Genomic DNA, 14,915 nt, shown 5'->3' with positions numbered 1-14,915 from the left:
GCTCACATTAAAAAAAAAAAACAAAACACAAAACCAAAAAACCACACACACTAAATTAAAAACCCCCCACCTTTCTTACAAACAACACCCCCTTTTTCTTAAAAACAACAAAAGAACCCACTGTTAACCAATCTCCTATTTTACCAGTTCCACTCTCCCCCTCCGAAGAAGAGACACTGCATACGTAGATTCTGATTCTTGCAACCTTTGCTGTTAGTTCCATGACTTTTATAGCCATTATTTTGTCTGGCCATTTAGTCTCTATCCTTGTAAAGGCACAGTGCCTGTCTTCATGTTTTATACACAAGAGAGACCAATTAAAATACAGAGACTAATCACATAGTCAAAACTAAGTGTGTCTTCAAAAGAATTTGAAGCTTATTAACTCTTAATACTGAATACAGGCTGACAAAAATGTAATGGCAACACAATGGAATTCTCAAAATACTACTACTAGTCAGATTTATATCAAAACAGGTTGCACAAGCTTGAGGGCCTGATGGGTCCAAGTACTTTTGCTGGGTGCTTACATACATCCCCATATTCTTTCACATACCATACAGGCATTCAGGGAGGACTCTTGAGATAATGAGTAGTGAAGGAAACAGAAGGGTAAGGGGGATGGAGGGAAAGTGTGTTTGGGTATGATTTGTATACAGTGATACAAAATAGTCATACGCTTCAAGAGAAACCCAGATGCTGGATTTTTAACCATCCGGATTTATTTCATATCCGGCATATATGGTATACACTCTAAGTCGGATATACCTTCGATCGGAGAGCAAGGTTCTCCTCTTCCAGCTCTCTGAGTTTATCTTGCAAGACATCCAACTGCAACAGATCGTGTGATACATTGAAAGACTCATTGAAACGAAGTGGTGTGGAACAGCTGGAATCCGTTTCACTCTCCTCGGAAGCAATCGAAACAATACGAAGCAGGTCGTCCTTCTTTGACAGTTCATGCTGCAGCTGGTTAACCTATGACAGAAGAAGATCACCAGCTTGTGAAATATACTTTAGCTATGCAATATTACTCTGCTATTTATGCAGCCTCTTGGAACATCCCTGCTCCAGTCTAAAATGAGATTAAAAAAATAGCTCAGAAGTCATGATACATTTATTTACATTTGCACAGAAGATTCAACCTCTATTTATTTTATAGGAAGTTCACAAAAATCACAATTTTAACACTATAAGGGAGACTGAAAATTCAAGAAAACACAAGAATGGACAACAGAACCTACTTTTTTAAAGGTTTACTTCAAAATAATTTTCCAGCTGCTTTGATACATGTTTAGATTTCAACATGCTAACTATCATTTTGATTATGACCATTTTTGTGAACTGTAACTTCCTGGAGAAAAGGACTGATAGACTTGTATTTATGTGTACAGACTGGTACCCCCCAGTCTATACATTAAATGAACTGTAGGACAAATAAAAACAAGAGAAGAAACAGATCTCATTTAGATAAATTCTATTTTGCATATTTAAATTTTATATGAATACATAAGTCTATGCTGTCCTACAGCTAATTATGAGTATGGTTTTAATACCAGCATACTGTTTTATACAAGCAACTGAATCCATTTCACTGTAATTCAGACTACATCTGTTGACCCCAGGGTTAAAAAACTTTGGTTTGTTACTTTATTGTTTGTCAACTATTTAATTCTTTCTTAAGAAAGAAAAACAAAGAAAAGATTAGATCCAGAATCTGTGCTTAAAAGGAAGAGCTGGAGTAAAGAACTTGAGCAGAATTCAGTTTTCATTACATTTTACTTATTTATTATTAGTGTAAGCACCCCATTAAGCCAGCTCATTTTCTGGCTGTTTCCTCACCTGTAAGGTTGTTAGGTAGCAGGTCATGTCAGATACCAACTACTTATTTTGACTTAGATTATTAGATTCTTAGTTTAATGGTGGGATATCAGACTGATGGTCAAAACAAACACTTTGAAAATGCAATCCTGCTGTAGATGTATCATAGTAATACCTAACATTCTCGTAATTTCTCAGTAATCACAATATGCAGTCTTCATAGTCAATTCTTGGACCGATAAACCTGACTGAAGGATGACAATTAGGAGAACAACATCTAAGTATACTTCTGTAGTTTGAGAGCAGCAATCACCTGGCTTTCACAATGAAATAAATACATTTCTATTAACCCTCTTACTTTCATCAAGAAAAAAAAGGAAAGGGGAAAACCAAAAAAGGAAAGGGGAAAACCAAAAAAGGAAAGGGGAAAACCAAAAAAGGAAAGGGGAAACCAAAAAAGGAAAGGGGAAAACCAAAAAAGGAAAGGGGAAAACCAAAAAAGGAAAGGGGAAAACCAAAAAAGGAAAGGGGAAAACCAAAAAAGGAAAGGGGAAAACCAAAAAAGGAAAGGAAGATCACTCACTCGATCTAGAGTTTGTCCTAACTGTTCTTCTAGTGCTTCATTCTGTTCTGTCAACAGATGGTTTCGCTTAAGGAGGGCTTGTCCAATTCGAGCTGCCAGTTCCAGGTCCCGATCTTTCTGCTCACAAAATGAGAACAAATGTCTACTTTTGATCAGGTAAGGTTTAAATTCAGAGTAGTTTTAGATTTTCCTAGCTGTTGTTTAATGCATCACCACTCTGACAACCCCCTTCACTCTCAAATGGATCAACATTGTTAGAACAATGATGAATGCTTCATCATTTGGATTCAGAACACATCCATAACTGTGTTTCTTGACATAGCACATTCTCTTCCACAGTCATTTGCAGTAACAGTGGGGGGGAAAGCACCAAACCTGGGGACAGTTTTGGTTTTTGTGCTGAGTACTGGAGAAGTTATATGGGCTCTGTTGAATCATACAAAGAAGCCACATATACTTAGGACTGTGGTCTTTCAAGTGACACTTTCTCCAGAACAGACTGCTTAACTTGAATAGTAATGAGAGGGCAGAAGCAAAGGAGCAACAGGAAAGCAGAAGAAAGCTGTTTCTTTCTTACACCTCACTGGCTCCATGGGTGCCCACAGTTTTGCTAAATTTTGTTTCTGAGATGGTGCAACCAAATGGGCAGCTTCTCATTACCCATGTGTTTGATAAGCAGCTCCTGAAGACAACTGAACCAAAATTTCAAGTAGGTGAATAAAACCCTTCCTCAAATACATATCCTCAAATATATCAACATAGTATTACAGAGACAAGCATACCTCAGCTAACAGATGTTTGACCATGTCAGCATCACTGTAGGTTTTCTGCTCCACATTATCTGTGCCAAGAACTGAGAAGAGGAAAACATACTTAGTGAAGTAGCTTAAGTACAAGAAGACTGCTGGGAAGGCAGAGAGCCAAAACTCAGATGATGTTGTTTATATACAAATACAGTACTTAGTTGATGAAACTAGTGGAGGCTATGAAAATGCATCTTAACTTCAGAAATATGAAACAATACTCATTTGGGAGACTGATACAATGAGGTATTGAACATTTACAGCTTTCAGCAATATTAGCTGAAACTTCAGATGCTCACACATCCTTCAAATTTAGAAAAAGGAGAAAAATCTCTTAAGATCATCTTTTTGAATACAGCTAAGCTATTAAATCATCCAGCCTGCTGGGGAGAGATGGACAAGTATATTGGAGCATATCCAAATATAGCTCAATACACCTGCAGACTTTACCCTTGAAACAAAATTCCCATTAGTGTGTGTGACAGCTATACAAAGGAAGTATGGAGACCTCAGAGACTAGTCATGAAAACATATTTATTAAGTGCTTGATCATCTTGGAAACAGTTAAAAAGAAATGGGATAATGTATGTCTGCAATTTAGATGTAGCAATAAATCCTATCTTACTGATTGAGTGACTTTGACATTTGAAGTGTTTGTAAAACTATTAAAAACTGAGAACAAGCAGCATTTGAAAAACAGGACTGAATGAAGAATAAACAAAGCGTGAAGAATTTGCAACAACTCTGAACAAAACACAGTGCTCAAACACAATGCACTGGTCTGCTCTAGTTCTTGTCCTGAGAAACAGAAGATGCTAGTAAAGAAGAAATCTTAATTACCTTGTGCAAATTTGTGAGATCCAGCCAAGGAGGAAGGAGGAAGTTCAACAAGAGCTAGAGTGACAGAAAATGAAAGATATGGGGAGGGGAAAAGAACAAAGAGGAGAAAGAATTAAAATGTAAGGAAATAGGTTCTTTATTTGCATGTGTAAACATACTTTTTACACTATTAAAACTTTCTTAGAACTTTTAAAGAACCATTTAAATATGATTCCCTCAGGAGCAGAATTATACATCTCGCTTGCAGGTGATGGATGTTTGTGCTTGTCCAAATTCAACAGAAATTTGTTCTTTTGGCTTTATGGGATCTGGATCATGAAAGTAAAGAAGGCAGCAATATAAATTTAACAAATATAAAAGTATCTGTTTCAACTGAAGGTCTAAGTTAACCTGTTTTGAAACTAATTCCATCATCACTGCACTGCAAAATTAGATTACTATGGATTTGGTCTAAATCTATTTCTGAAGATTTCCTTGACTCTTTTACCTTCTTTAAATCTGATTCATACTCTGAATACACAGTGGTATTGGTTCTCAGTTTTTTTCTTTGTTTGTTCTTGTTGAGGACTGCACACTTAGTTATGAGATAGTGAAGTGCCAAGCTGAAGTCCACACTAACTTCATTTACATATGTTATATAAGCTATGTATGTCCTTTACATACATAACGTCCATAATTAGCCTTTTAAAACATAACACTAAGGCTATGCTAGGAACAAAAACAAATTGCATTTTAGTATAGAAAGAAACTTTCTTGTAGTCATGAAAGACAGGAGAACAGAAAGAACAATATAGAAGAAAAAGTTTTACTGAACTGTTTCTCTAAGAGCTTAACAGGAAAATAAATCAAACTAACAAATCAAAAGCTTTTTATCAAGATCAGTAGGCATAAAAACCCAACACATACTGTTCAAGTATTTAGGAGCTTTCAACTTACATCAGTGTCATTTACTAATTATATGTCTAAGCAGGGCAAAAATAGAAACTCTTCACAAAATTTAAAGTACCTATCTATCAGCAGCATAACGTGCATTTGGGAGGTCAATTTTACGGTACTGCTTGATTGCCGAGAGGGGACTCCAAACTCATCTGGCTTACCAGTATTTGGGAAATTCACTGCACATGCATAAGTAAGTTTCAGCCATTACATGCAAAATATTATAGCCAGTGCTCCTGTGGTAACTGTTCCCATCAGGCGATTTCAAGTTAAAAGTTTCTATCCAGTGCCAAGTCACCTCAATAAAGATTTACACTAATTACATACAAGGTTACTCAGGTAGGTAGGTTCCTAAAATCAAAAGCAAATGTATTTACTCTGATAAATGAAATCACAGAACTAACAGCTTTGAAACTTAGCTCTATACAACTTTTGTTATTTTCTCACAGTTCAGGATTAAAATTATACCTAGTTTGTTATAATTCTCTCTTGTGAACACGCACATGTGCAATCTCTCCTCACTCACCTTGCCAAGTGAAAGCTGCAAGCAATTCTTCATTTTGGTTAATATTCTTGTTATGTTGTGCCATCTCCCTTTATTCACACATACAAAGTAGTTCTAAAGACAGACGGTTTGTAATTCAGGGCTTCTTACGCTACCATAGTTGAGGCAGAAAATATTCTTCCACCTCCCACTGAAAACACTGCCAGTGGGAACTCAACTGGTCATTGGGTAAACCTTCTTCTAATAGACAGCAGCAGCCATAAAAAGAGGAGGAGCTCAAGTGCAATAACTGTTGTGTTGTTTTGGCTTTTTTTCTCTTGGATGTCAACCACAAATTCACTCAAACCATGAGTTTAGCATTCGCTTTAGGAAAAAGTGCTAAAAATGTTTCCATACATATATAGGGAGGGGGAGATATACACATAAGAAACCCAAGTTCCACTTCAAGAGTATGATTGTCACATTTATTCCCAATTCCAGTCAACAGAAAGAAAGACACAAATTTCACCTAACAAGCTATTCAGCAATGATTATAAGTAGATCTTGATTTATAGCTGTATTTGTCTGGGATGTTCCCAGTATCTCCCTGTAAGTTACTAGGCTCAAAATACCTAATATGATGACTGCTACATTCAATCTCTTCAGACAGTTTCTAGGAGAAACATAAACTGTATTTATCTTGACTTTATGTGACTCAGAAGTTATGACAGTGTTCTTAAATGATATAATTAGTTTTGTATGTTATGCCTAACAGTTATCTTTTAACTTAATGTCAGTCATTGTTACATTGTTTTTTGAGAATGTCAAGAAAACATCTATGGCAACCGTTCAAAAAACTCTCACAAGCAGTTTACTATTTTCACAAGACACTTTCTATAGTTAGAAAGAACTCACTGGGTGGAAGAGGAAGACACCACTTTCTGTAGTACCTTGACAGCCAAATAGTACCTGACTGCCTTCATTAAAACATTGTTGATAAAACCCCTCCCTCTCACTGCAGTTTGGAAATGCAGGCTCACACTGACTGAAAGTCCTTCTCTCAGACCTCTGTGCTTCATCACACTGGAACTCCAGGTGTTGACCAGAGAGCTTCAGCAGAGCCACATTTGATGTAAAGTTCCTTCCAGCACTGACAGACTCTGATGCTACCTCCTTATAATTAAAACTTAGAGGCAAGTACACACCCCACTGACTACACAACTGCTTCCAGTGAACTACAAAACTGTTTACTCAACTAAAAAATCAGTTATGCTTGCAATATTATTATCAGAAGCAGACCAAGCAATAAATATTAAGCGGCTTTCCAAATACTTTCCACAGTTAAAAAAAGTTCCAAGCCTGCAAGTTCAACTGATAACAAGCAAGATTGCTTTAAATTGTTGAGTACTGCATTCTTAGGAAGTCATATTTTAGTCATTTGCTATACACCCTGGGTGGAGGCTTAAAGCACAAACAACAACAAAAAAACTCTTTCAAAGGTGGCATGTACAAGGAAGAGGTAATCATTACAGACCATATATAAATACCAAGGTTGTATACAAGTATCAAGTTCACTCTCCCAGGTGGTTTGTTCCAATAGTTCCAATATATGGAGGAAACAGGACTTCCCCATTTCTCCAAAGGGATTACAATGCATTCTCTTATTTTCACATGAAAACACTTGAAACTACAGGCAAGTAAGTGTTCGGTTCTTTTGGCAGCCTTCTATAAGTTTGATTTTTAACATATTGAAGGTTTCTTCAAGTGATTGGAAGCTGACCATTTTCTTCCTTATGATCTGCTAGGTTTAAGGATAAGTTACTTAGTATTTTCAAAACTGGAAGGCAGTGATCAACACTGATCTAGTACCCACCTATCTGGCATTCACAACATTTCTATCTCCAGAAGAAATCATTAACAGCATTTCAAAAGCAACATTGACAAAAAACATCAGGGCAAACATCATCAAAAGAACCACAGCATCATTAACATTCCTGAAAACAGAGCCACTGCATACTCCATACCTCTCGTACTACATCTAATCTAGCACAATTCTAGGTTCCTGCCTCTTTTTCACTATCACATATTCCCACTCTTTATTTCTATGTGAAATCTAATGATCAGGCAGCCATGGGACGTGCTAGGTCAGCCCTTAGAATTGCAGTGCTGAACTACAAGCACTTCCCCTGAACTCAGCTTTTTCTTCCACCTGTCCAAAGTTTTCCAGATTTGAACACTTTATAATATTAATAATATCAATTTTATATTTACAGTTTTCTCTTCAATAATTGGAAAAAAAAAAATCCTAAGCCCAGATATACTTACTCATGTAACGGAAGGGCTCCTCATCACAAACTGGAGAAGTGATTTCAGGAAGATGGCCATGGCAAGCAGGGGACTGAATCCAGTCTTGATTTTCATACAGATACAGAGAGTCCACTCGTAACTTGTAATCTGGCAACTGTTCTTCTAGCATGCTCACCAACTCTACCTCAGGAAGGTCCTCACTGGAGCAGACATCTGAAAGTGAGTAAATGCCAGTAATAGTACATTACTATTAAATACAACAGATATTTAATATTGCTACAGTAGTACATAGTCTATATACTATAAAATACTTTATAAACCTTCAGCAGATTTGAAAATAATTATTCAGCACTGGACGAATTACCGGAATGCTTATTGAATCAATACTTGATTTACATTGTAATATTTGTAAGTTCCTCATCCTCAACTGACTCCACAACTTCCTGGAAAGCTGGTCTAGCCATAATTCCCTCCAACTTCTTGAATACGATGTATGTAGTGAGTTTCAATTTCTATCTTTTCCTCTTCATTGAACTAAAACACAGACCTATATTTTACCAGCTATTGATTTTGTAAGGTTTCATTGGCTTTAGCATAGTTACACTTCCCTTTTCTGAAGGAAATCCACATTTTTCTTGTTCTTCCGTTTATCCTTTTGTTTGGTAATGAACATAGATGTAAACAATCTTAAGGTAACTACAAATATCAACTGAATACTGCCTTGAAATCAGGGAACAAATATAACATTCCATTATAATCCATACAGAATCATGCTCTGAGAAACAGGATACTCAAAATCCTGGAAAGGAAGTTTAGCTCTTCCTGTGTCAGGTCCCCCCGCTTAATCTCTTCACAATTATTGCAAAAAAAAAGAAACATTAATTCTAAGTTGCTAAAATACTGCATATCAAAGGTATGCAATGATTATCTTTCCAGTATTTCCACTAAAGATGAAGACTATCTTCAATATCTTTCAATGGAAAAAATGCCAATGTCGATTACTGACACTGAGAATTTTACAAACAACATTTTACAGTGGAAGCTGATTTTACAAGCTAGTTAAAAGGACTCACCACTTTTGTTCCTTTGCAATATCAGGTAAGCGATACAAAGAATGTGAAACTTAAGGTTGTCTTCAGGCTGGTGTTCTATAATGTCAGATACACTCAGGATTTGTAACAGTTAATTCTTCAACTTACCAGAGACGCTCTCCAAGCCTCTGTGATCAAAATTCATGAGTCCTTTCTTCACAGTTCACTTCTTTGGAAATAGCATTCTGTAGTCAGATAGGGCACTGTCCCTTTATTGCTTTGGTAGAAAGATGGCTTTGGTTTAGAGACAGAGTAAGTGAGAGCCATCAAGCCACCGAGACACTAACAAATCTGGCATCAACTCACTTCTGTAGACTGGTTCATGCTCCAGATCTATTGCCATCTTAGGACATGCTTATTTCATCTGGGCTACTACTGACCAGTAGAAGCATCTATAGGATATTTCACATAAGCTTCACGAGCTTCTCAGCTCAGCCATCATCTGGAAACAAAGAGAATGCCAAAGTTTAACAGATGTCACTCTTCCAAACGACACAGGTAAATTAACGTGACTTTGTCTCTTTCAGCCTGAACTTCCTCCCTGTACCGTTATCTAACTAAAAAAAAAGTAAACAAACATTTTAATCCCCAGTTTACACATTACGTGTAAAATGCAGCATTAAAAATGTGTCTTTTCCTTGCAGACATAACATCTCACCTTCAGCATCAACTTTGTCAATTACCTATTTGTCTGTACCACCCCTCCTCTTCCATATAATATTTAGCATATGACAGGTTAATTCACTGAAATGAGGCATTTGCCTTTTACTCTAAAGTACAGCAGCTCCAACTAAACAGAAATTTTCTTCAGGCTACTACATTTATTTAAGGGGAAGGATTCTAAAGGCAGGATTTAAAACCATCATTCTTAGCATTTGGTTGTTAAAAAAAAGTTTTATAGGACTGTTTGCTTTAATCTCTTCACCTTTAGAAGTCTGTTAATTAAAAATTGCATCTATCAGAAGTTTACTTTGTGGATCATGACAAAATTTGTGTTTCCTCTTCAGCAGGATTTAAACCAGAAATTAAAATACCGTGACTAATTGAGATAACCTATCAGAACAGTTTAATAAAGTAAAAATTCTGCTGTTCCCTTGCCAAGACTGATTAATCATCTTCCAGGTAAAACACAAGAGTAGTCCTAGATGACAGAAAAACATAAAATGGGAGAGAATTAAAGTCTCATTTTCCCTCCTCCTATATTCAGTAAACACAAAATTCTCTTGAAATCTTACATTAATTTCAAATTTGCTCTTATCAGTTTCCCTAAGAGCTCCCATCACCAAACACAATCACAGGTTTGTCTCACTGTCTGTAGCAACCTCTCATTTGACAAGATCAAAATGGACAGTGCAGGAGCTTTTTAAAGAAAGCCTAGAGCCTGCCAGTTCATCTGCGTATAGACTTTGGCAGGAGATCAAAAAAAAACTTTCTTCCATTAAGGTCGGCTCATACTTGTGAGCAATATCTTCTTGCTTTGTCATTTATTTCTTTATACATGTACTTTATTTACCAGTTTTAATTATTATCTGTATTAGACACTTACTAAAAACAGTAAGACTGAGATTTCAGAAACATTTGCTATCTGAATGTATAGCTGCTTCTAACACTAGTTTGTGACTTTTTTCAAGAGGCTGTTTTTTAAATGGATTGCTGAAAAGCATTAACTGCATGCACCCCCTCCCCCCTCTAAAACAACTCAATACAGCAGAAGACACTAAGAAGACTACTGTAGATCCACACAGCCAAGATTATTTTATCTTGTAATAAAAAGAGTCACTGTAGAGCGAGACAAAATTCAGCGGCATAGGACAGTTTCTTCACAACTCTGATTGAATCTTTTTCCTTTAAGTTTTAATAATGTAAAAACGAATGCTACTTCCTCTCAAGATTGGATTTAATCTCTCTTCTACGTAGTGCAAAGCAGAAACACTATTTGTTGTGGGTCAATCTCAGTTCAGCCAAAGAGGGGAAAAAAAAGGAAAATAAAAAAATCATTCGGCTCAAAGTCTTCCAGAGCATCAGGCCAACATCAAGCTACTGAATTGAAAGGGCAACCTCATTTATAAAACCTTTGAGAAGTTTGCTAGATAAGCAAACACCATAAAAGTTAATGCTCCCATTTCCAATGCTTCTCATAGCTTTAGTTTAGTGTGCCATGGGGCACCTTCTCTGGAAATTCAACAGATAACTCACTGTGCAGTACCACCCTGAAAGTGACTCCATGACCCTTTTACTCTGCAGCTATAAAACTACTTCCAAAGTGCAGATTCCTTCTGCAAGTTACAATTAAATACATTTGGATAAAACCCATAAAATTTACAACACGGCTTTAAAATATATGACTGTGCTATAAAAAGATGGTCTAGAAATTAAAATTGTTAAATCATGCAGAAAGACGTGTCCAAAACAGAAGCCAGAAAACTTTCTCAGGTATTATTTTTAATCTTTATTTATAAATATTATTTCCACTGTCAATTTACTATATTCATTCCACTCAGATGTAATTCTCATCAGTTTTGTCCCCCTACTCCCTCATATGCCAATTTCCCATCGACGTTTGAGTCTTTTACAAATAGCTTAACTGAACATGAAAAAAACAAGGAGAATTCAAATATTGGAGAATGGCCTATATGCAGGAGTGGTGCTCTCAGGAGGCTTTCTTCAAGGAAGGCTCAAGAGAAATGGAAATATCAGACAACATTTCATATACATACATACATATCTGTCTCAATCTGTGTATTTCTGTGCTCTCTAAATTAAATTTTACTCCATGACGTGTGTTTCACGTTTTGCCTATCACGTGGCTTGAAACAGTAAGCTAAAACCAGGAGCTAAAAACAGCACACTTAAGAAAAAGACCTCTTGTAGAAGTGAGAACTAGTCCTAGGCCTCTTGCATCTGCCCCACAGAATCCAAGTTGCTCTGAGGTTTGCTAGATCATCTGTGCACAGAAAATGGAAAAGAAACTCAAAAAGAAAGGCAATGCTGGAGCCCATTCATGGCAAGAAGTATTTTAAAAAGCCTGGAGGGCTATCACTTACGACCCAAGCAACAGTCTTACTGTTCAGCAATGTTAGAACAAGACCTGACAAAACTCCAAATGAAAACTGTACAAAAATTAAAGCATAACCAACCAAAAAATATGAAAGGCTGGAAAAACATGTTAAAAGCATTACGAGAAATACACATGAATGGTCTACTAAGTGGTAAGATATCATAGTGTATAGGTTAAAAAAAGAAAAACTAAAAGAATAGGAACCACATATTCCATTAAACCACTGATATTTCAACGTATGGTTTGATCTTAGTAGCAAAGAGATGAAAATGAGTTTTCCTGACCACATGACAGGAGATTTTATTAATTTCTCCTTCATTGAGTTAGAAGATCCCAGCCAAGATTAACCTGCAAAAGCAATATTTTGTAAAGCCTTAGAAAAGTTGAAATAGCTATAAAATATTAAAAGTTATTGTCTTATCTTTGTAACTACCACTTTGAACAATTCAAGACGGATGTAAAAAGACAGTTGTGCCATCTTATTTCAGCATGTAGTTCTGAAGACATTCTACCACTAGAGAACTCTAATTCAAATTTGAATTATCAGAAAGGTGAGATGAGTTGCTTTTACAACTGGAAACCATAGACAAACAAATGTATGTGTTAATTTCTTTGTGCATAAAAAGTTAAAAACATATCAAAAATATTGCATCTATTTTGACAACATCCAAACGCAAACAAAAACATCCTGTTATTCCTGCTGTTTTCCGTTTGTTGAGAGCAGTTGACTCCTCACAAGCCCTTGGAAAGACTAAACTAGATCTGCTCCTCCGTACAATTACAGGATGCAAGACATCAGGCCACAACTAACTCAAAATTTCAACAACAAAGACGACTTAACTTGATTAAGAAAGAAGGCAACATCCATTTTCCAAAAGGAAGCCAACTGAATGAGTCAATTATTCTGGGATGACGAATTTCACCGCTACGTAAATATGCAATTTAAAAAAAAAAAATTCTATCAAGTCATTAACACAGTACTTTTTTCATTACTAAAATTGGAATGGTGTCAAGCCAGCTAATAACAATAAACATATTTTGCATTTCAAGTCTTGTAGTAGTCACCTTCTAGCCCAAATGGAATCCAACACATAGCATTAGTAGCAAGGCTTGTCGAAGCCTTAGGCCACAAGCTGTGAACTTTCACTCAGATTCGCTGACCGTACACTGAACTTTTACTTGGCTGCATGAAGGAAGGCCCCTGAAACCGGTGCAAACCAGAAAGATAAGGAAGATTCAACCTTAACAGACATTACAACCTTAGAGATAAGAGAAGAAACGGCGCACCTAGAGACAATGAAAGGACCCAACAAAGAACAGGAAGACCCCAGACCCTAATATTACTATTGGACCAAACTGTGTCTTGAGGGGAGGGGAACTTTAATTGTAAGGGTGTAATTGCCCAAGGATTTCTGTGTTCAGGGTCCCTCTCCGGAAGCACCCAGCTCCATCTGTTTTTCACTGCTGTACCAATCAATAAATTCATCTAGCGTACGTCGTATCAGAGACTCTGCTTTGGGAAGCATAGGATTGCGCCAGAGGGAAGAGAAAGCGCCTGAGAGTGTGTGTGTGAGCGAGGAGTCGAAAAGGGGCACCCGTCGGCTCAATGCAGCTGCCCACTGTGAAGGGACTCCGGTCCTAGCAGTTAAAAGTCTCGGGTGGTGTGTGAGCGACTCCCTGAATGGTGTGTGTCTGCTTGGGCAGCAGTTTCCCCTTTAACATCAAGGTTAATGAAACAGTTCTATTCTTGTAGCAAACATGACCACGCTGAATTGCTGCCAAAACATTCCTGGGACTAGCGCTCAGAGGCAGAGGCCAAATCCTTCAGCATTATATAGTATGAGATGAATGACAAAGGACTATATACTGAAAAACAAATCTATGTGAACACGAACTTTGTCTATCACAATTAACACTTGCTGTGTGCCTAACACCTGTTATTTTCAGCCATTACTATCCCTACAGAAACCTACTTAGTGTTTGTGCTTCTCTCATGTAAGGAAAAAGAAATAATTTAAACGAGTACGCCACCACAATCCTAATAAGAAGTATAATAATCATAACCAAACCTGCAACAGACCTTCAACCATAAATAGTATGGTATAAGAAAGGAACTGTAAGAAAACAAAACAAAAACAACCCCCCCCCCCCATCTCCTGGATTGTTTTTAATTTGGGGTGGGGGTAAGGCTTCAGAGGGGATGCTGGAGAACACCTCTTAGAGGATGATGAATATCAAGGGGGTCATGAAGCTGGCAACAACAGTTCCCTCATCCTGTTTATCCAGAGTTACGCCAAGCCAGACTCACTTTTTCTCCTTGCCAGCCATTTGTAATAGCCTGTATTCTCCATAAGTGACAAAACTACCTGTTAAGTACATGTATATATGCTTTATGTATATGCATATGTGTACACTGTTGAATACCACAGTTTGATAGTTAAGATCTTTTTTTTTTTTAAGTCCTACATGCTTGGAGGTTGTCTATATCACCCTTAGCACACAGTGTAAAAATAGCATATGCTTAATTGAAGTCTAACTTCATCTGAAACTATGAATGCTACCTACATGAAATACCCATATCGAATTTTATTCATTCCCAATGCTTTTCCATAAATGCACAATCATAACGTTACTACATGTATATATTATTTCTTGTAGGTTTTCTTTTTTCAGAAGAAAAAAGTCTACCTGGAAGAAATAATGTATACACATAGTAATGTTATGATCACGGGGGGAACCAATCTTTTTTCAGAGAAAAAAAGAACTGTCATAAATTGAGTACCTGTTGGTTAGAGAGTACAAAAATGAGATATATTGAGGCAAGTGCTGTGCTAATATTTCATTATAAAGGTTGTTACAGGCTTCTTTTAAAATTGAAGCTTGTTCTCTATAAAGTATACTTGAAGTGAACTTAAATAACATTTACGTTAACTGAAATCACTAATGCTTTCAGTTGACGCATAGCTGAATTCACCCAAGGAAGTGGTTTAAG

General features: G+C 36.7%; 1 protein-coding gene across 6 annotated transcripts in view; it reads right to left on the bottom strand.

The window, feature by feature from the left end:
* The window catches only part of TRAK2 (trafficking kinesin protein 2), a 29,965-nt gene that overhangs the window by 13,289 nt on the left and 1,761 nt on the right, over positions 1–14,915 (bottom strand). For 3 of the 6 annotated variants that reach the window (XR_012044409.1, XM_072874912.1, XM_072874916.1), the window contains exons 2-7: positions 8,974–9,307; positions 7,793–7,987; positions 4,048–4,101; positions 3,187–3,257; positions 2,405–2,521; positions 769–978 (exon numbers count right to left, since the gene is read on the bottom strand). Coding sequence is in view for 5 of the 6 variants with exons in the window: in XM_072874912.1 (XP_072731013.1) it covers positions 769–978; positions 2,405–2,521; positions 3,187–3,257; positions 4,048–4,101; positions 7,793–7,987; positions 8,974–9,010 (684 nt within the window). In the remaining variant the exon portion in view is untranslated. The remainder of the gene's footprint in view (positions 1–768; positions 979–2,404; positions 2,522–3,186; positions 3,258–4,047; positions 4,102–7,792; positions 7,988–8,973; positions 9,308–14,915) is intronic. The other 3 variants (XM_072874914.1, XM_072874917.1, XM_072874913.1) reach the window with 2 other exon arrangements.

The sequence above is a fragment of the Ciconia boyciana genome, chromosome 10, assembly GCF_034638445.1.
Source record: "Ciconia boyciana chromosome 10, ASM3463844v1, whole genome shotgun sequence".
Taxonomy (NCBI): Eukaryota; Metazoa; Chordata; class Aves; order Ciconiiformes; family Ciconiidae; genus Ciconia; species Ciconia boyciana.
Note: the sequence above shows the minus strand (reverse complement) of the source record. Positions and strands in the feature narration are given on the sequence as shown.